The sequence below is a fragment of the Myotis nattereri genome, assembly GCF_964212035.1.
Source record: "Myotis nattereri genome assembly, chromosome: 6".
In the NCBI taxonomy this organism is placed as follows: domain Eukaryota; kingdom Metazoa; phylum Chordata; class Mammalia; order Chiroptera; family Vespertilionidae; genus Myotis; species Myotis nattereri.
The window spans coordinates 80,938,713-80,960,988 of NC_138081.1; the positions used below are offsets into that span (position 1 = coordinate 80,938,713).

Below are 22,276 nucleotides of genomic sequence, written 5' to 3' on the forward strand. Positions count from 1 at the left end.
CAAAATAAATACTGCTAACTTTGAGTAATATAATGTTAACAAGTTTGCTGTTCAAAAATGTATTTCAGAGACTAGGGAAAACCCCTGATGTAAACAAATTCAAGGAGCAAACACCCCTAGTCAGTGATGGAAATTAATGAGGTGAAACAAAGTGGGAGAGAGTGCCAGTCAGTTTCGCTGGGAAGTTTGTTGCGCTCCCATAAGTTATTCTTACTTGGGATAATAATAACAACTAGAACTTATATATTGTGCTTACAGTATGCCAAGCACTGTTCTAAAGTCCTCTATAAATAGCAATTCATTTAATCTTCAAGATCATCTTGTGAGATAAATATTATCACCTTTTTACAGGGTAGTGAAACCGAGGCACAGAAAAGCCAAGTGATTTGCCTAAGGTCACCAGCTCACCAGTGGAGCAGTCAGGATTCCAATTAGCCAGCCTGCCTTCAGAGGTGGTGCTCCTAGCTCACACGTACTTGCCTCAGAGAACAGACACCGCTTTATACAGCTGTGCTGTGAGATTTGTAGGAAAAGGACATGAACGAGGGTTGAATTTCTGCTAAGTTTACATACTGGAGACATCTTGATCAGTTAGTGCTCCTTTCTTTTACTTTATGCATGCATTTTTTTTAAAAAAAAATTTAAGAACATGATCTCTTTTAAAGAGTTTTTTCATTTAATATCAATAGTATTAACAATATCTAACATTTACAAAGAATTCTCCATATGGGTCCGTCCTTTATGCACTGTTCTCATGACTCCCCTGAAACAGGCACGGGGGTGTTTGAGCAGGGCTTCCTGCAAGAGAGCCTGCCATGGGGAGTGTCCCTGAGGGGCAGCCTGCAGCTTCCACAGGGGGCGGGGGGCTCACAGCAGGTCTCGCTTCTTCTAGTCAATAACTGATGACCTTTCTGTGCAAACCAGGATTCCCCTAAGGAGCAAATTTTGCTTCAGCCTTTCCCATCGGCTTGGCCAAGAATTTGGGATTTGGGCAGAATGTACCGAATGAGGCTTTTCTACCCATCTTTCCTTCCCTCTCTCCTTCCACACAGTCAGACCTGCACTGCAGCAGAAGGCTCCCTGCATACTATCCTCCCTCCCCTGTCATCCTTCATGGGCATTGTTTGCAGTAAGTCTCTTTGCACTTGCCTCTTGGAAAACCCAAACAGACTCAAACCCTGAAGTAGGTCCTACTAGAGATGAAGAAGCCAAATTATGGAAGATTTAAGGAACTTTTATTGCTAGGAAGTGGTGAAGCTGAGATTTGATCTGAGGCAGTCTGAAATGAGAACTCGTTTTCTTAAAATGTCAATAGGAGCCATCCCTTTGCTTCCTTACTTTGTCGTACATTCTCACTTTCCTCTATCCCCTACCCTCAGCTCTCCCACAGGCTCGGTTCTACGCTGGCAAGCCCCATATCCCCTGCTGCTCTGCAGATTGGCCGCAGCCTCGCTTTCCCATCTCCCTTCCTCCCAACATTTGTTGTGTTTTGCCTTATGAGAAGGGGTCCCATCTTTTGTAACAGAGAATACGCTTCCATACTTTGTGTATGTTGTGCATTTACAATGTGTTTCTTGTGTTTGTTGTATCCAAGAGCAAAATTATGGTGTGGACATGCAATCAAATCGTTCATTACGCTGAAATTGGCAGGTCAATGAGCTGAATTTTCCTGGGCAAGTTCCTTTCTTTGCTAGATTTCCCTTTATTTGTTCATTCATAGAAAGGAGTTTGCTCCAAATGATACCCAAGGACTTTTCCACTTCTAAGATTAAAGGTTCCCACACATATATTTTTCTCTGTTTTCTGCACATCCATGGTTAATCAAAACTTTATTAACCTATGAACTTGAATATACTTTTGGAAACATAGATAGCTGTTTTTAAAGGGCAAGGCACCAATCAGGAATTGTCCAGTTTTTGCATTTGCAACTTGCACACTTAGCAACCATTTTTTTGTAAAATGGCATCAGGGTTTGTCAGCCGCAGCACACAGAACACAACATGCCACACCAGAGCCATGCAGCACCGCTGCGATTACCCGAGCCGCGGGCCAGTAGGCTCCCCGAGGGCAGCCTCTGGAGCTGCTGGGACCCCATCTCTGGGGAGACCCCAGCACCGGTTGCGTTCTTCGTGGATGCTCCTTCTGTCGGTGCACCTGCCTGCTCAGGTTGCACTGTTTCCCTACGAAGCCTGATTTACAGACACATTTTCCTGTCATATCACACTGCGGTGACAGAGAGCCAATGGGATTGCAGTCACATAACACACAGAATCGTTTCTCAGGGTCCCACCACATATTGGACTTTAAAAGCCAAAAGAAAAAGAAAAACAAACAACAGTAAGAGCATACAATATTATTCAGGAGATAGAAACAGGTGACATTTTCAAGCTTCCTACAGAAAGGTCAGTTTGATGACATCTGAGAAGTGCTTGCTTATATTTAACAGTTGTTAGCACCAAAAATGCATATTTATGTGAGAGGTGGTGCAAACTCACCTGCTCTCACAGAAGGATCTCAAGGTCTTGCCATACTGAAGGTGGGGCAATGGGTTCAGAACTGAGAGCAGGAGATTTTTATTATTGTTTCACTTTAGCCAAAGGCGTATCTAAAAACTACCTCCATTCACTTCTCTACTGAAAACATTTAAGTAAAGTGCTCATCGGAACTGACATCTAAATGATGGAACTAGAACAAGGAGTTTGCTAAAAGCAAAGGGTATGATACATTTTATTCTGCCAACAAGGTAAAGGCAAAGGAAGGATATTTTTGTCTCCGTAGACTGGAGAGTAAATTTCTATTATCTGATTCAGAAACATCTGAAGTGTAGTAAATATTACATAAAACCAAGGAAATACAAGTTGAAGGTCAAACGCTAGTGTACAGCAAATTTTTTTCTATTCTGAGAAACCATTTCAGTGATCCCAGTAATTTCACATGTAGAATTAGATAATCCTGAACCTTTCTTTTAATATACTAAGATGTGTATCATCGAGAGCTAATGAGCCTTTTCAAGGAGGAAGTAAGCTCCTACTCCTTACCTTACATTCATCACACCGCCGGCCCTGCACATTAGGTCTGCATTCGCACTGTCCTGTCTGCGTGTGGCAAACCTCAGAGAAGGAGCCATTGGCATGACAGCGACAAGCTGTAAAGAAAAGAGAGATCAGTCGCAGGGAAAAACGTTCTAATAGTCTTAGTAGGCTTATTGAATAATGATATCCCCAAGATAGCAATACTGACAACTAACTTTTTAGAATGGAATGTTTTCTGACTTGCTAGATCAGAGGTCGGGGGTGTCCAGCCTGAGGGCCACGTAAGGCCCACAAAATCATTTGGTTTGGCTATGCCAAGGCATTAGGGGTGAGTTAATTAAAGGTTACCGAATATAGTGGGCCAATTTTTAAGTTGATAATTTTGTATGGCCCACGAATTATGTTATAAATATCCATATGGCCCTTGGCAGAAAAAAGGTTCCCCACCTCTGTGCTAGATGACCTGTTAGGCTTTATGTCATTTGATCCTTACAACTCTACAAACTGTAGGATCAATTTGTATAAAGCCTGGCACAGTACCTGGCACATCATATGCTATTGAAATATTAATATCATCATTATTATTCCAATGTTGAGAATGAAGACAGTGAAATTCAAAGAAGCCATAACTCGTACAAGGCCACAGTTGGTAGGTGATATAGCTGAGTCCTGACTCCAGGTGAATGTTATTTCCATCACTTCTTCAGCTCTTTCACTTCTTTATAGATGCATTGGCATAACATTTAAAATATTGTAATCCCCATTTTAAGTAATGCATATTAACTATAGAGCTAAAATATTTTTTGAGAAATTATCAAAATTAATAGCCCCCATGGTATAATATTAATGACACTATTAATCAAGCAACATTGCTTTTTTAAATTTAATAATTATTTACTATGTGCCTGTTTTTTGTTAAGCTCAAAACATGAGTTTGAGGGGAAATTTTATATATATATAAAATATATATACACATACACATACATACCTTTAAGATTAGAAAGGATGTAAGATAAAAACATTGTTTCACGTGTACTAGGAATGTAGCATTACAATTTTCAAGAAGAACTTTTACTTTACAACTTACATGCTATCTCTGAAGATAGAAAATATATTTGTTTTAAGTAATTATTTGTCATTTCTATGTTATGAAGTTGTCTGATATCATCCTGAGCCATAGATCAATCTAAAAAGTAAATGGTCTTCTCACAAATGCAACCGTAATTATTGGCTCACTCTGTACTCTATGAGTATATTTTCAATGGTATATGCAATTGCACTGATACCAGCATAAAAAATATATAAGGAGGAGATGATACAGGAATTTAGATTAGTCATAGATGGTTTTTGTAAAGCTTTATACAATATTTCATATTTCTGGATACCTTGATCTGAGCACAGCTTATATAAATACATTATAAATAGCTACTCCATCAGCGTATGTTATTATTCTGTTCATCTGGCTCCAGATTCTACTTAGTTTTATTGCTTTTCTAAAAAATGTTTTATTTTTCTTCCAGTAGTTTGACCTTCAGTGTCTGCCAACTTGATAGCAATTGAGGGGGTGATGAGGGCCCAGACCCATCTGCAGCCAGTCACTTTCCCCAGGACATGGTCCAAGGACAGTCTATATTTGGGGTATGAGAAAAGGCTGAAAAAATATTTTCTTTAACTATCCATTTCATTTGAACACTAGAATTATTGTATAAACTTTTAATTTCTGTATGCATGTTTCTTATGCATATTGTACAAAAATGTTTTTAAAATCTTAAATAATAATTTAGAAGCCAATTTTTTTTTTAGAGTGGGAGTATAAGATTATATTTACCATAAATTAAAGCCATTCTGCAAATAATGAAAGCAATGTAGAATTTTTAAGTGGCATTTTTAAATGAAATGTATGACCTTAATGTCATTCTTAATTAATGATAATTATTGTCAACTTAAAAATAACAAAAGCAGTGTAAAAAAATTAAGTGGCATTTTTAAAAAAAATGTATGACACAAACACTATAGATAAATTTGAAAAGCAAAATATATTTCTTTGTAGTGGTGTACTTTTCATGAAGAAATTTAGAGGCAAATAAATAATGCTTTATTGTGAATTTTATTCTCTTGAGGGTTTACCACCTATGCAGAGAAAAGCTGTTGTATCTGTGAAAAATTATCCCCAAAATAGATAATAAATTAGTTTCTTATAGTTTTAATCTTAATGACATGACAAGAAGCATTAAAAACCCTAATCATGTCTATTGCTCATGGCAAGTAATATAAAAATTGGTGATGATTCACAAATGTTTTCATACCATATTCCTGTATGTGTTCTTAAGGTTTTATTCCACTGACCCCTGATTTACCAGAATAAAATGAGTGAAAGAATCTCCTCAAAATTTTTGGAGGGGTTTATTGGAAAATGGAAAAAGAGGACATTACATGATTAATACAGCCCTAAAATGAACACCCCACAGAACTCACGACCACCACAGCACTACTACGGAAGGAGCTACCATGTGTGAGCATGCCAGATCCCAGGCAGTTCAATGGATACTTTCTGTGGGGCAGATCCTTTAGTCCCCACAGAAAATTGTGACCTTTTATGTAAATGATGAAATTGAGTCTCAGTGAGGTGAAATGTCTTGCCCAAGATCACACAGCTAGAAAGTGCAGATCCTAGATGATGTGTTTGAATGGACGCATTTCTTAAAAGCTCCCGATGATTTTGCAAAGATGCCATAAACTCACAGTGTTTAAAAGCCCTCCAGAGCTGTTGGAAAACCTGCTTTAAAAATCATTAATTGACAGATGAAACGAATAGATGTCATTGTCCTAGAGTAATTTAATTTCGATTCAACAAATGGTCATTTTCAAGTGACAAAAAACCGACACTCACCTTACAAATCTATGAGGAGAAAGACACCGCTCTTATTGAAATGAGTGTGTACAGCCTAGACAATAACAGACTAGATTTCCAGTGGTTTCTATATTTTTGCAGTTCCTGGGAGCCACTGAATGATTGGAAGAGTCCCTTCTTACATAATGCAACTGGCAGAATTAAATTGTTGGGCTGATATTTGTTCTGCTTGAGGATTCTGACAACAGATGAAGCTGATGATGGCAGTGCAAACCACTCAAGGACTAATATGGACTAACATTCCACTTCACTCTCCACAAGATCTCCCTTGCATTTATATTAGCACTAATATAAAGCAATGGCAAATTCTCTGCCACACTATAACACAACTAAGAAGGGAAAGATGAGGGAGGGATATACTGACCATTATGAATGAGGCCCTACAATAGCTACTTTTGTGGAAGGATAACAGATTGCGTTCTATGAATAGTCCTAAGTTGAAGGTTAATCATTTAACAATTACAAATGACAGTGTGCAAAAATATTGGCAGAATTTAACAACTATGATGAAATGCAAGAATGTAAAGTTCACATATGAAAGGAATACAGACTCACACCTACTGATAGATACTAATTCAATAATGTGGACAGATAAATTTATTTCAAGAAAATAATTAGATCTGAGATAAATCAATAAAGGCTAAATAGGTCCAACCTATTTTTCAAAATTTTCTTTCTGCTATGGACATACATTATTTTAGAATATTTGTTCCACATGTAAACGGAAATATGTGCATCTTTTGAAAAACAATGGCACTGCAACATGCATTAATTTTCCAGTGATTTACTCTATTGGTAAGAAAATATTTTAGGATATGCAGACTCTGTGTATAGGTTGTACATCTATCATAGATGTATTACACATAATTTCCTACTCTCCAATCTCACTCAAGAACTCATCAGCTACTCTGAGGTGCAATGCATCAATTCTGTCAGGGGCATCAATAGTTCAGACTTACGCTGACAGTTCCTTGCATCAACTGCGTCTCCAAAATATCCATTAGCACAGAGCTCACAGTACCGGCCTGTTGTACCTGGCTTACATATCAGACAGGCGCCAGACAAGCTGTCACAGCTGCCAGGGATGGAGAAGTCAAGGTTGTCATTGCATTGGCATGGCTGACATGATCCTCCAGCTACAGAAGGTTGTCCAAAATAGCCTTCTGCACACCTAAGGCAAAAGAATTCATCAGTGAGTATTTGGGAGGAATTAGTGAAACCCATCAGGGTAATACTTACATATTTTTCACACTCTCCCTCTCTCAGGATACATTCTATGTATCCTTTCTTTTTAAGTGTTCCTTTTCTCAAATGCAAGATGATTAAAAGTGTTTTTCCACAACTGTAGTGTAGATACAAGATGAAATCCTGCCAGCCCCACTAGTAATTATGTTTCAGCGAGAAAAAAAAATCTTGTTACTGGCACTAAAGACGCGACCAAAGCATAATAAGAAATCTGCTCCTGGCACATTTCTTAGAGGAATCTTCGTCCATGTTGGGAAGCCTTTGTAGTACAACACATTGTATCTATCTACTCCAATTGGTTGTATCCAGTACAAATATGTAAGGTTCACATTTTTTTTTGGTTTTTGTTGAAGCAGAGCTTGTTATGAGAAAACAGGCTCACAAGGAAATTCAGTAGTGAGAATTCCAAAATTTATTAAATGGAAAATTATAACTCAAAAGGTTCTCTTTATTATTTGGGTGGAAGCTATGGGTATCTTTACATTAGCAATAGGTTTGTATGTGTTCGCATATCCAAACAGAGGCAGATTTTCATTGAAGAGTCTTTACTGAGAAGTACATAGGCCTGTATACTATGTTAACATGCTGACAGACGATGCAGAACTGTGCCACAACTCATATTAGCAAACTCTAGTTTTTTTTAAAAAAGGACTAATCACTATTTTAGATATTATTGGTAAAACAAGTTTATTTATTTATGTGGCATGGCAGAGATTTTAAAAATTATAGTATAAAATTATCCTTTTCCCCTATGTTATATTTAAAAATGCTACAGATGTACAAATACATCTTTATAAGAAGCACCTATTTATATTCTGCTCTGTCTTCTCTTTCAATTACATTTGCTCATGCTTCCTATTAAGCCACACTTGCAAAAAGAGAAGCAAAACAGTGTATCTTAAATATTACAGTCAGGCTAGCTCTGTTATCTGCACTGTGTTAGCAACATAAAATGACTTTTTCAACAAAGTTCAAAACTGAAGGGGAACAAAAACCATGTGGGGGAATATAATTTCTATAGTACACTACTATTATGCTCATCAACTCATAGATGTGTAAGTCATTGTGTAGAGAAATGCTCCCTACCAGTCGAAGAAGAAATGGTTTAAATCCAATACATCATATGAGGATACTTTAGTAACATCACAAGTATGGTGCAAAGTCATTAATCCAGTCCAAGTTTTCTAGAACATATATAGATGCCAAAATAGTCTTGCAGAATTAACCTTTTATCATAATTTTAAAAATGATGTTAATTTTAAAAATTATATTCATAAAATATTTTATGAATTATGAAAGTCATTGCATAAATATTGCTTGGAAAAACATTGCCACCAACAAATATAATTGCTCATTAATTGTTTTTTGTAAAATGTGAACTAATGTTTGAGTGCTTAACATTCCCCCACAGTCCCTTCAGGGTGGTATTTGAGAAACATAATAGGAAAATCCTTTCGAATTTTAACCCAATTCTTCTTGCCTTACTTGATATTCAGAGCTTATGATCACGCCCAAATATATCTCATTTTGTTTACCATTAAGAGAGTGACTTTGCTTCTCTAGAATAACAATATACAATGATCATTATCACAGTCAACAAAAACCCATTATTTTCAGTTCACTTTCCTCAAAATGATTTACTGCCCTCAGGAGAAATGGTGTTCTACAACAAGATCTGGAAATTTTTTTCAACACAGATACCAATTAATAAGTCTACAATTCTCCCACAATAAAAAAAAAAACACACCTCAGTTCATGAGAAAATTAGAATAACTGAAGAAGCATCAAACTTTAATTTTTTATTGTAGAACATATAAGAAAACTTACTGATTATACATGATAGATAATCCATATGTCACTTTATTGAAAGTGTGCATTCAGGTTTTATTACTGATGGATATGTATGTGGGTTTCTATACGTAGAAAAGTATTCTTAGATACTAATAAAAATGTTTCAATAGAATCAAAAAGTGATTCTAGGGTCAGTGAAAACAATACTGCTAACCATATAACTTTTATTAATAATAACAGTGCTGTACAGTCTGATCAACTAGGACTCATCTAATAAAAATTGGTGTAAATCACAGTCCATTGGACCTTTCCAAATTCTCAGAATTTCACCCTACCAACATTACTTGTAATTTAAAATCTGAAGTCCTCTCATTTTCATATGCAAGACAGAATGAGGATGTTTTTAAACAAAGAGCTTATTGGATTTCTTGCTAGAGAGGAACACCTTGACATAACAAAGTCACTGTTCCCTTCCATATTTGCTAACTTTTTCAAATCAAATTGCAGTATTTTAGAAAGAGACACTTTAAATATAAATGATACTCCAGATAACACATGCAGGTAATATAATGACTTAGAAGCAACATAGAGGAAGAGAGACCAAGATAGAAAGATGAGATAGAGACAGAGATGGAGATGGAGATGAAGATTAGAGATAGAGATAGAAATGAGATGAGAGATAGAGATAGAGACAGAGATAGAGATAGCAATAGAGGCAGAGATATAGAGAGATAGAGATAGAGATATAGAGATAGATAGAGAGACTGGCAGAAGTGGAGAGAGATTAACAGTAAGAAGAAGAAAGCAACATTGGTGAGATTGTTATCCCACTCTACTCCATCATTTCGTCAACTTTTGGCTAAAATTGTGGCATATGTTTCCATTATCTATGAACTGAAAGGAATGCTTTGATCTCCCTAAGCAAATTAGACAAGCTCTTGCTTCTCCCCACCTCCTGCCTTTCCTCAAACATCTACTGTGCACTATTACATAATCTATAATAAAAGGGTAATATGCTAATTAGACTGGTCATCTTCTGGACGTCATTCCGTACGTCCTTCCTGACAAAGCCGGGGCCGTAGGGAAACCAGCCCAGGTCCTGGGTGCCTGCAGGGGGACCGAGGGATGCCAGCCAGGTTCCCAGGTGCCTGCGGGCAGCCCAGAGTAGGGAAGCCCAGGTTCCAGGTACCTACCAGCAGCCAGAGGAGGGAAGCCTGGGTCCCAGGTGCCGGAGGGAAGCCGGTGTCAGTAGCTGGGGGAAGGAAGACCTACTCTTGCATGAATTTTCATGCATCAGGCCTCTAGTACTAATATAAATAAGGCATAGTCTTTGCACTGCAGTCCAGGAAGAAGAAAGACATACTTAAAAATGTAGCATTGAAAGTCTAGAGATAAGCAAATACAGTTTTGCAAGCATAGAAAAGGACAACCAACCAATATTATGATTAATTAAGGACCCTTTCAGGAAGATAGAGTTGAATTTTAAGAGTTGAACAGGCAAAGGGAACAAAATTGGCTAAGGCACAGAGGAGGGTGGCTGCAATGTAAATGGCTGTGCAATATTTCTGTAGTTTACCTGCTTACATGGTGCCTTTCTACAAATTAGAAAAAAAGGGTTTTCTCTGGGCAAATGCAAAAAAGGGGAAGAAATAATGGGCACAGCAAGAAGGGGGCACATTGGATTTGATCCCCTAACCTGTCCATTGGTTGAGTCCTTTTGTGCAGTGTACAAACTGTGAAGCCACATAAGCAGCCCTTTGAAACCTCATATGGAGTCACAGTTTTGCTAATAGTACTACCAAGTAAGGATAAATGTCCCTCTTTTCTTATTTCTGCAACTTCTTTCTCAAGAGCATCCAGGACACAGGGCTCAAGCTGACTGAAATGAGTAGAATCTCACCAGCACAGTGATCAGATGACAGTTAGCCTTGACTCAGACTCAGGCATTTCTGAAGCGGAGAACAGCTAACTGGAATTTGGGACTTAAAATTTAAAACACAAAAAAAGAACTTCTTTGACATTGAATATGAATCATGTGGATAAATTGTGCGTGAATTTTCAAAATATGAAGCAATTAGATTCAAATAACTTCTGTATTCTTAATAGCAAGTTAATCTTAAATTTGACTTCTCTCTTCACTTAGTGAGGAGTTGTAAAAAGTTGGCCAGGTAGGGAGGGGACAGGGTTTAAAGGGTCCATGTATCTCATTAATTTCTCTTGATGCTACAACATTCATCCCTTTTGCCTTGCTTTTCAACTTTTCTCCTCTTGTCCAGATGATAAAAGACTAGAACCTTAGCAAAGTACCATGATAAATACCTCTTCCCTGACTTTCTTCTCATTTGTTTAAAACATTCCCCAGAAGAAAGCAGTGGTATATATATTAATCTTCACCCGAGGGTATTTTTTACATTGATTTTTAGAGAGAGAGGGAAGGAGGGAGGAGGCTGGGAAGAGAGAGACATCAACATGAGAGAGACACATAGATTGATTGGTTACCTCCCACAGGAGCTCCTGATGGGACCAGGGATGGAACCTGCAACTAAGGTACATGCCCATGACTAGGAACTGAACCCACGACTCTTGGGCCCCACACTGATGCTCTAACCATGAATCAAACCGGCCAGGACAAAGCAGTGATATCTTAAACTAATGGTGCTTTGGCCTCAAGCGAGTTTCCTAAAACTCTAACTAGAGTTCTACATGTAACAGAATCGCAATTAATATGTTGGCATGTCTTGTGTAGCTATCCTCCTTTCCATTAGTTTTCTTCATTCTCTCAATTCAAGCAGCAAGGTCATCTTGTGCTACATGGCAGAGAGAAGGGATCCAATAGTCAAGAAAGCAGGGCAGATAGGAATCTTCTGGACTCCAGGCTCTGAAAGTCGCAATTTTTATGAATGTGGCACCTCATAAAAATTCACCCCCAAAGAGAAAATGAGATGGAGATGGAAAGGCAGATGAAGAAGTAGCGATGAGAGCAGAGGTGCTGGTGAGTCCCAGTGGAATGAAAGCAGCAGAATGAGTCCTGTGCCCCCCTGAGTGGTGTGAAAAGATGCATAGAGATATTAGACCTGAAGAGAAAGGTGATCAAGAGGACATGGAAAAGGAAGAGGTCAGCAGAAACACACTCGGGTGAGTTACTCAGAGTTGCTTGACCCCTCCATATGTTTATTGCATAAAATATGCACATAATCACACACGTGCAAGCATGCTCACACACTCAAGCATTCAGCCTTTTGGCATTAAGTAAGCTTGTTAGGACTTGGGTTCAAGCCTGGAAGTGGAGAGGAGAGGGGGAAAACTCATTTTTTTTAAAAAAAATATTGAGATCTAATTGACACATAACATTGTGTAACTTTAAAGCTCTCACAGCTCCCGCCTATGGCTAATTAAGTATCAGAATAGAAAATAAATTGAGATAAAGAATGTAAAGTTATAATTCCTGTCCACCTGAGCATTCTTGCAATATGATAAAAGCAGGCACTGGATGGTCACTTAAGACTCTAAAATGTTGCCAAAACCGGTTTGGCTCGGTGGATAGAGCGTCGGCCTGCGGACTGAGAGGTCCCAGGTTCGATTCCGGTCAAGGGCATGTACCTGGGTTGCGGGCAAATCCCCAGTAGGAGATGTGCAGGAGGCAGCTGATCGATGATTCTCTCTCATCGATGTTTCTAACTCTCTATCTCTCTCCCTTCCTCTCTGTAAAAAATCAATAAAATATATTAAAAAAAAAAAGACTCTAAAATGTTGAGTTCAACAAATTGAACAGATTTCCTCACTCCAGACATGTCAGAACTTTTAACATGTCAATAAGTATTTCCCAAGCTTACATGATCACAGAATTCTATTCCTAGAACCTCTATGATTTAGGGAACACTGCTTTGGTTTTCCAGGGCTGATATTATGTAGATGATGTGCATAACCTGATTGCAGCAATCACTTACAGAATAGTTTTAATGACAAGTTTTTTTTATTATCTCCTCCTTTCTCTAACTCTTATTCCCCCTCCCTTCCACTGAAGCCTACATATCTCAGAAAATGTTTCTCCTAAACATTTTTGGATTCAACTAAGGGACTTTCTGGCTTATATAAATACAGAGAAATGATAAACCCTGAACATTCTTGGAAACCCTAATCCAAATTCTTGCTAGAAAACTGTAACATTCCATCCTCTATATAATAATAATTTAAGATAATTTTTGACTGAAAAACTTGAATTGGAGATAAGAGATGCCATCTGATAAGTTGCATATGTGTGTTTCCATCTTTAATCAGATTAATAAAGATTTCAGATAGGAAATCATGCTTTTTGCCAAGAATTTCTCTCCTTGGTGATTTTTATTATTCAGATTGGAATTCTCTCCAGAATCCATTCAACCACTCTCACCAAAGTTAAAGCTGTGAGTTGCTTGAGGGCAAGGACTGTACAAAGTATCTGTTTATATGCTCTATCCAGCCCTGCGCCTAGCATATGGTAGCTGCTAAACAAATGTTTATTAAACAAAATGTAATATTTTAAATTATAGATGGTTCAAAAACTAGTATCTAACATAGACTATGAAGCAAAGCAACATCAGAGACTATGCTCACCTATGTAGGTGGATTTAATGGCTTTGTATGACAGAGCAGCTGTCATTTCCCAGTTGCTAAGATCCTATCTAATAAAAGAGAAACATGGTAATTAGCATACGACCGCTACCCTTCCCATTGGCTAATCAGGGCGATATGCAAATTAACTGCCAGCCAAGATGGCCGCCAGCAGCCAGGCAGCTTGAAACTAACATGAGGCTTGCTTGCTTCAGTGACGGTGGACTCCAACGTTCCCACCTGCTGCTGAAGGCCTCTGAGCTGCAACTCTAAGCAACTATGTAACAAATATAGAAGCTAAACAAAACCCCAGAAACCTGCTTTAGTCCCCCAGGCTTCAGCCAGAAGGATCGCAACATTGTAAGCAAAGGCCAGAAACCTACTTTCAGCAGCGGAGGCCTAAGAGCTGGAGCCAAGCCTCAAAGCTAAAGCTGGACCAGAATAAAAAAAAAAAAAGAAAAAAAGGAGCGGTTGGAAGCTTCAGTCACCCCCAGCCTGAAAACAGCCCTCAGCCCCTCACCCAGACTGGCCAGGCATCCCAGTGGGGACCCCCACCCTGAAGGGTGTGTGACCAGCTGCAAACAGCCATCATCCCCTCACCCAGGCTGGCCAGGCACCCCAGTGGGGACCCCCACCCTGATCCAGGACACCCTTCAGGGCAAACCAGCCGGCCCACACCCGTGTACCAGGCCTCTATCCTATATAGTAAAAGGGTAATATGCCTCCCAGCACCGGGAACAGTGGAGCCGAGAGGCGTCCCGGCACCGGGATCAGTGTGACAGGGGGCAGCACCCAAACCCCTGATCGCCCTGAGGCTCTGTGTGTGACAGGGGGCGGGGCCTCAACCTCCCTATCTGCCCTGCTCTGTTCATAACATGGGAAGGCACCCCAACCCCCTGATCAGCCCTGCTCTGTGCCTGATAGGGGGAGCTCCCCAACCCTATGATCGCCCTGCGGCTGTGTGTGACAGGGGGCAGCGCCCCAACTCCCTGATCGGCCCTGCTCTGTGTGTGACGGGGTAGAGCCATAACCTCCCATTGGCCCTGCCCTGAGTGTGACAGTGGCAGCGCCCCAACCCCCTGATTGGCCCTGCTCTGTGGGTGACAGAAGGCGGTGCCCAAACCCCCCCCCCCCACGGGCCCTGCTCTGTGTGTGATGGGGTAGAGCCATAACCTCCCCATTGGCCCTGCCCTGAGTGTGACAGTGGCGGCGCCCCAACCCCCTGATCGGCCCTGCTCTGTAGGTGACAGGGGTCGGTGCCCCAACTCCCCTATCGACCCTACTCTGTGAGTGACAGGGGGGAGCTCCTCAACCCCCTGATCGGCCCTGCTCTGTGCATGACAGGGGAAATCTCCCCTATCCCCTGACTGGCCCTGCTGTGTGCGTGACAGGGGGTGGCGCTGCAACCTCCCCATCGACCCTGCCTTGAGTGTGACAGGGGGTGGTGCCCCAACCCCCCAATCGGCCCTACCCTGAGCGTGACTGAGGGTGGCATCGCAACCTCCCGATCCGCCCTGCTCTGTGCATGACAGGGAGTGGCACCCCAACTCCCCAATCGGCCCTGCTCTGAGCCTGACCAGGGGCTGCACCTAAGGATTGGGCCTGCCCTCTGCCACCCAGGAGCAGGCCTAAGCCAGCAGGTCGTTATCTCCCTAGGGGTCCCAGACTGTGAGAGGGCACAGGCCGGGCTGAGGGACCCCCCCCCCCCCCAGGGACCCCACCCCCACCCCCCCCGCCGCCACGAGTGCACAAATTTTTGGGCACCGGGCCTCTAGTAATAATAATAATAAAGGTTGCCTGTCATCAGTTGGAGTGTGTGAGTTTGGGGGGCGGGCATCAGGCATTTGATGTAAATCTGTCTTGGAAATGGTATGTTCTGCTATTATCATAAGTGATATATATACACATGTCCTCTTATTTTAAACACAATTAAAGACCTTCAGTTTCTCGATGGCAAATAAATCCTTCTTACTTCAGTTCTGTTATTCCATTACTAATTTACAGATGCTGCCACAGTCACAAATAGTACTTGTTGCTGCTAGGAACTGTCATTGGCACTTTGCCCATGGACTGCTAGCTGCCAGCTAAATGCTCTCTGGGAGAATGGCCCCTGCTTCGTCTATGTACCCTGGTTGAAACAGGGGTGATGGCTGGCAGGAGGACAGGGGAAGACAGGCAGAGAGAGCCCTCTGCGGTGTTAGCTTCCGTGATGATGGTGAACGCAGGTCATGTCCTCTGCCTCCCATCCTAACCCCGCCCCCGTGATGACAGCAAACGGGGCTATTTTCAGTGCTAAAACCAGAGAGGTGTTGTGTTTGTCAATGGTATCAAGGGAGAATTTTGTACCATTTTCATACTGAAACTGAAATCCAGAAGAACCTTTTCTTTCAGAAAGACTTCAGGAGGGAAAATAACTACACAAATTACATGGAAAAATATCTATGGCTCCACGGCAAACAGCCTAGTAAAACCAACAGGAATCACAATGCTGGCTTTGAAGTACTCAGAAGAGGATATAAATCATGATAATAAATTACATTTTATTTGTTTTCAAATTATATTTAAGGTAAATTACGAACTACTTGCTAAACTATGAACTACGCATTTAAGCCACAATTTAAGGACAAAAAGCTAATTAGAAAGCTAAAAAGCAATGGTGTCAATGTAGACAGTAAGATAAATCTTAAAGTGCATGACTTTCCACTTGAGCAATACTTTCTCGAAAGATTGTAGGTTAATGCTTAACCTTTAAGATTAGAACATTGATCAAACATTCTCTGAGTGGAGATTTACAGAGACATTTCTAGAGAATAAATAAACTATAAACATGTAATGTATCTGTTGGACAAGTGTGGTGAGAAACATTACTTCATTCCACTGAGTGTGGCGGCGGATAGTGCACAGGATGATAATGCCTGTGGTTTTATGACTCCCCAGGCAGAAATCATTTTGAAAGACAGTGGTGCTCGCGCTTACCTCTCACAGCGTGGTCCTGCGTACCCGACAGGGCATTCATCACAGATCAATCCGAGGCTTCGGTCTAAATGGCACGTCGGGCTAAAGCTATGTTGATGTTGTCGGAAAACAACAGGGACAAGGAAGAAGCACATACACACAGTCATTAGCGGCATCTTTTCATTTCTCTTCCTCCGGTACTGCTGTGACAAAAGCGTACAGGCTGGTCATTCTCGTCTTACAGACCGAGATTAGGGTCTGGCCAATCAAGGATGAAATGACATTGCTATTTCTGCAGACGTGAATATGGCCCAATAGAGGGCAATATCCCAGTGACATCTTATTAACTGAGTTTTGACTGTTCTGGGTCCGTGATCATCAGTAGCAAGTGGGACTGTACTGCTTCTTTCTAGGGATTCCCAGGCCTGGCAAAATACAGCCTCGCATTCTCTCTCTCCAGCCAAATCCTTCTGAAATTGAAGCCCCCAAAAAATGTTAAGAGATTTTGGAAAGCTCAGTATATGGTAGTGGGAGTGGTGGTGGGAGTGATGGTGGTAATGGGGTTCCTACTTTCAGTACTGCTACCAAAGGTGTGTGAATGTGTGTGCGTGAACATGTGTGCATGCCTCTGTGCATGCATGCATGTGTGTGCACATGTGTGCATATGTGTGTGAAGGTTGCTGCCCATATGTACTCATGGGCAGGCTGTTAACACAGAAGGAAGCCTCCGAAAACCTTTCACAAGAGATCAAGTGTGCAATAATAAAACCAAAGGAACTAAAACAACATTTCCATTTCTCATCTCTGGCAGGTCCCAAAGTTTACCTCTCTTCTTGCACATATTTCCCATGTGGGTCTGAAGGAACAGAGTTGAGCACCAAGTCTAAAACCAGCCAAGTAAATAACGGAATGTTAGCTTTAGCCTGCAACAATATGTTCAACTCTGGCCACACTTCTTTGCCTTGTGAGAGAAACCTCTCATGCATGAACCCTTACACCAAAATTGACATGATGGCTCTCTGAAGAGCCATCAACCATTTCACATTCTGTAAATTCTGCTGCTCTACCATTTTAAAGGGAAATGCCCCCAATTAATTTTTCTCCCATTCTGTCTTCCCTAAATAGATTTATTTTCTATTATATATGACAGGACAATTCAGTAGAGGTTGCTTGATGGCCAACTGAATTAGACAGAGAACAACAAATTAAACATTGCAAGGTCTGGTCTCATTCCACTCCTGACACTGGCATGACTTCGGAATACTTTCTTCACCTGTGCAGATCAGATCACCGGTACTATTAGGAATATTCTTCCGGTTTAACTCACAGTAGCCCTCAGAGATTTAATAGTCCTAATTTTTTTTATAGTAGCAAGCTATCAGAACCAAGTAGTTGAATCATTTTAAACATTTCCACTCAGTGGAAAGTCTAAATGGATCTGTTGAGACATAGAGTGGGGTGGGGGTGGGGAGCTTGGTCTGTGATATCTTGAGTTTACAAATATTACCCAGTTAAAATATTCCACGTTAAGGGGTTCTGGTGGCTGCCATTAACAGCAGAACCAAGACATGCCCGGCCTGAGCTCTGTGAGAGAAGAGCCATCTTTCAGAGGCAGCCTGTGGCTTGCCACCTCTGACCCCAAGAGAGCTCAGGGTGGGTGAGTTTCTTGGCAGGAGTATGGCTGCACTGAAAAGAAAGGCACATGTAAAAGTGAAAAGAAACATGATTTCCCTTCTTCACCCCATGATTTGCTATTGTTTTCACACATAAAAGGAAGGACTGGATTTTGACAAATCTAAAAAATGTGTGTATGCCTTCTTTTAAGATTGGCATTCTATAACTATCTCTTCATCTTTGGAAAAGGTTTCCCACCCATGTGGGACTACAGTGATTGAAGGAAAAACACACCAATTATTTTTTAAAATCCTAAATCTGCTTATCGTAAGTCATGTTAAAGGTGCTTGACAAGGCTTCTGACACTTTAAAACTATTTATAAAATAGATTTCAAATTTCTAATATACTCATGCATTGCTTAGAGCTGACAGAAGTAAAGTAAAATGCTGTCACCGACAAAAGTTAATACTTTTATTTCCCAGGAAAAATATAAGCAATGACAATAGTATATAAGATTGCATTAGCTCTTTACATTTTCAGAGTGATTTTTGCAAATAATTTTATTGCATTTTCTCCAAATTTTATGAGCTGCTTCAGGCAGACATGCTTTTTCTTGCCCAAGGTCATAGCTAGGAGAATTTAGCATGGGATCCAGGGCTTCTGAATTCTAATCCGATGCTGTCTTCTTTCTTTATCCAATCAGCATTAAACCTACTTATAAAAAATGTGTTTAAACTTTTAATCATATAAATACCTGACAGGATACATTTAAATAAAATGTCCTCTTAAAATATAACTGCATTTGTGCTTCAATGTTCTTTAATCAACATAAACTGAGGGTTCACTCCCTGATCACTATAATTGAATATATAGTTATGAAGAAAATGGCATTCAATACCAAAAGTAAAGTGAGAATGAAAATTAGACACAGAAAACAAAAAATGTCTATAGAATTTGGATTGGCAAATCCAACAAATTGACCTGAGTTTGGCCAAAATATGAAGCTAACTGTTCTGTGTCAGAACAAGGGAACTGTAAGATCATTGTTGACTTCAAGTGCTTCCAAGATTATGTCCAGTTGGCCAGCTCTACACTGGCAGAGGAAGTGTTCTACTTCCTGAAGTATCTACTACCTGCCACAGAAGACACAAGAGACCAAAGAAGAGCAAACATTTCCACAAATAAGTAGAGAAAGAGAAGCTAATTTTGGACTGATTTCCATGTGCGTAGTGAAGATATGCACATGGAAATCATTTTTATTAATGGCTGAACAGAGAATTTTATAGTTATAATGATATATGTGTGTGTGTGTATGTGTACTATGTATGAATTTACTCCAAAATAATTTAATTCTACCTACCAACAGATGTACAATAAGATAAAATGAATTGCCTGGATTACAGGCTTGATCCCCAGTAGGGGGCATGCAGGAAGCAGGTGATCAATGATTCTCTCTCATCATTGATGTTTCTATCTCTTCCCTCCGCTCCCCTTCCTTTCTGAAATCAATAAAAAAATTTTTTTAAAAGAAAAATGAATAAATAAGGTTAAAGACAAAAAAAATCCTGAAAAATCAAATCAAATAAAAGTGTAAAATTTATTGTATAAGGTATGCTCATTTGGTAGTGGCAGATCAACATATGGCTTTGCGCTATCTCACAGCTACTGCAAGAAGGAACAAATTGCCTCTTGGGACTGGCATAACATTTCTATCATTAGGGTGAGACACTCAGGGCATGTTCTGTGTTTGTAGATACAAAAGGGAAGAATTCCTTTTAACTAATTGTAACCTGGAACACTTGGGTGTTCCAGAGAAACCAAAAGGGATCAGAAGCTGCAAAGGAATGAGAAGGAGCAGAGGCCTGAGAAGAGAATAAAATTGAAGGAAAAACTCATTTGCTTCATGATTTTGGTTTGGGCCACATGAATTTTTGATGTTTCTTCATAAGTGTTTTCTTCTTTCAGTTCAGTGATCTCTGTTTTATATATTCATAGGAAAACCATTAAGCAAACACATATTTCTTTAATTATCTTCAAATACTATGAAATATGAATTAATGTCTGTAATTGGGTTTTGTAATTAGAATTGGGTTATTTTCTGTCTTTGGATATTATATTTCTCTAAACCTGGGTTTCTCATTCTGCAAAATGAGGTAATATGATCTACTTAATAAAGCCTTTTTTGCTAAAAATGTAGGAAAGAAACTCTTACAGTGGCACAGTAAATCATAGCTGTGATTTAATACTTTAAAATGTTTTGCCAAAGTAGATTGATTTGTTTAAATTTGAAGGTAGTCACCCGTTACATAATTAAACTTGCACTTTCTGAGAAAGGAGGCAGGTGTAAACACAAGGAAGGCACACAGGTCAACTTTTAGCTAATTACTATAGGAAAAGATATCCATGGTTACAAATAAACTCCAATATTTTACTAGCTTAGCACTAGAAAGGCTTATTTCAAATTCATACTACATAGCTAATGCTTATCAGTAGGGAACTCTGTTCCACAGATTCATTCAGATATCAAAGAATGGGCATTCCACCACTTTGCCATGCTGCCTCCTCAAGATGGACCTGCACGAGAGAAGAAAGAGCATGGACAACTCTTAACTGCGCCTACATTTGCCAGAACTAGTTGCACAGCCACAACCCAGTTGCAAGAGAGGTTGGAAAAGGTGGAGAAGCCCTTTACCATATGATAAGCATTACTATCTCTATTATTTTCCCATTATTTAAAAAATAAACTTGAACTGTTTTCTATGAAAAAAATAAACTGCCCGAGTCCTTACATTGAGTTAGCATAATGGTTGCCAAAGCCCAGGGTCATTTTTACAATGAACATTTACAGTTTGTCTAACCTTAAATTCTATTGAACTTTTTTTCTTTGCTTCTCTTCCATGTCTCTGAAATTGTTTCTATTTCTATAGCCCCATTGGAAGAAGAACAGAGAGGTGAATATATGGGTTCTAATAGTGGTTCTGCCACAAGCAAGCTGTATTATGATCATGATCAAGTCATTTCATTTCTCAGGAGTCTAGTTTTCCCTTCTGGTTTATGGGATTAGTACGATAGATCATAATCACCCATATGGACATAAAACATGGTATACGAAAGTACTCTAAATTATCTAACACACTCTAAAATTTCTAAAGGATGTTGTTGAATGTTTACTTAAATTTACCTTTTGCCTCAGCATAATATTAGAAAATAACATTTTCTATTAGAACTATTAATTTTAATAATAATTCAATATGGCCCTTGAGTGAATCCAAGAGTCAGTTCTAGAAGTGGTCCATTCTTTCCGGAAGATAAATTTTAGCATTCCTGATGCACACAAAGAAGTACATATTCATAATATTAGTAGGTAGAATTTATTGAGTGTCTGCCTTCTATCCAGCTTTGTGCCAAGAATGTCTCTAATTTTATCATGTAATTGATGAAAATCTATGATTATAATATCTATTCAAACACATCCCGGGAATTCAAGAACAAATAATAATGTGGTTTTTTTTTCATAAAATATTTAATCTACAAGCTATGTGATGTCAAAAATTAATATAAAACATTTGAAATATTTACAATTTTATTTGCTTCTCTATAGATAAATTTCATGATCTAGTTACAATCTATAGCTATAATATATACATCACCAAGATGAGGCTAAGCAAAGAGCAGAAACTATAACTAGTTGATTATACACACACACACACACACACACACACACACACACACACACACTTATACTGGAGGCCCAGTGCATGATATTAGTGCACTGGGAGTGGGGTGTCCCTCAGCTCAGCCTGTGTCCTCTTGCAGTCCGGGACTCCTCTTCTGGCTGAGCGGCAGTCCCCCTGTGGGAGAGCACTGACACCAGGGAGCAGCTCCTGCTTGAGTGTGTGCCCCTTGGTAGTCAGTGCATGACATAGGGACTGTTCGTTCCCCCATTTGGTCGATTTGCATATTAGGGTTTTTTTTATATAGGATATATAATTTAAATATTACATACTTATCTGTATTTATACATCAAAATAAGTATACCAATACTTATCTCTATCTCTCTACACATCTGTTTTATTTAGCAATGTTATGTAAGAAATTTAGATCCAAAATACTTGTGATCTATAAGATTTATGACCA

General features: G+C 39.6%; 1 protein-coding gene across 2 annotated transcripts in view; it reads right to left on the reverse strand.

The window, feature by feature from the left end:
• The window catches only part of LAMA2 (laminin subunit alpha 2), a 478,805-nt gene that overhangs the window by 174,674 nt on the left and 281,855 nt on the right, over positions 1 to 22,276 (reverse strand). The window contains exons 18-21 of one of the 2 annotated variants that reach the window (XM_081094171.1): positions 16,546 to 16,632; positions 6,903 to 7,114; positions 3,039 to 3,145; positions 2,038 to 2,301 (exon numbers count right to left, since the gene is read on the reverse strand). In XM_081094171.1, coding sequence (XP_080950297.1) covers positions 2,038 to 2,301; positions 3,039 to 3,145; positions 6,903 to 7,114; positions 16,546 to 16,632 — 670 coding nt within the window. The remainder of the gene's footprint in view (positions 1 to 2,037; positions 2,302 to 3,038; positions 3,146 to 6,902; positions 7,115 to 16,545; positions 16,633 to 22,276) is intronic. The other variant, XM_081094172.1, reaches the window with a different exon arrangement.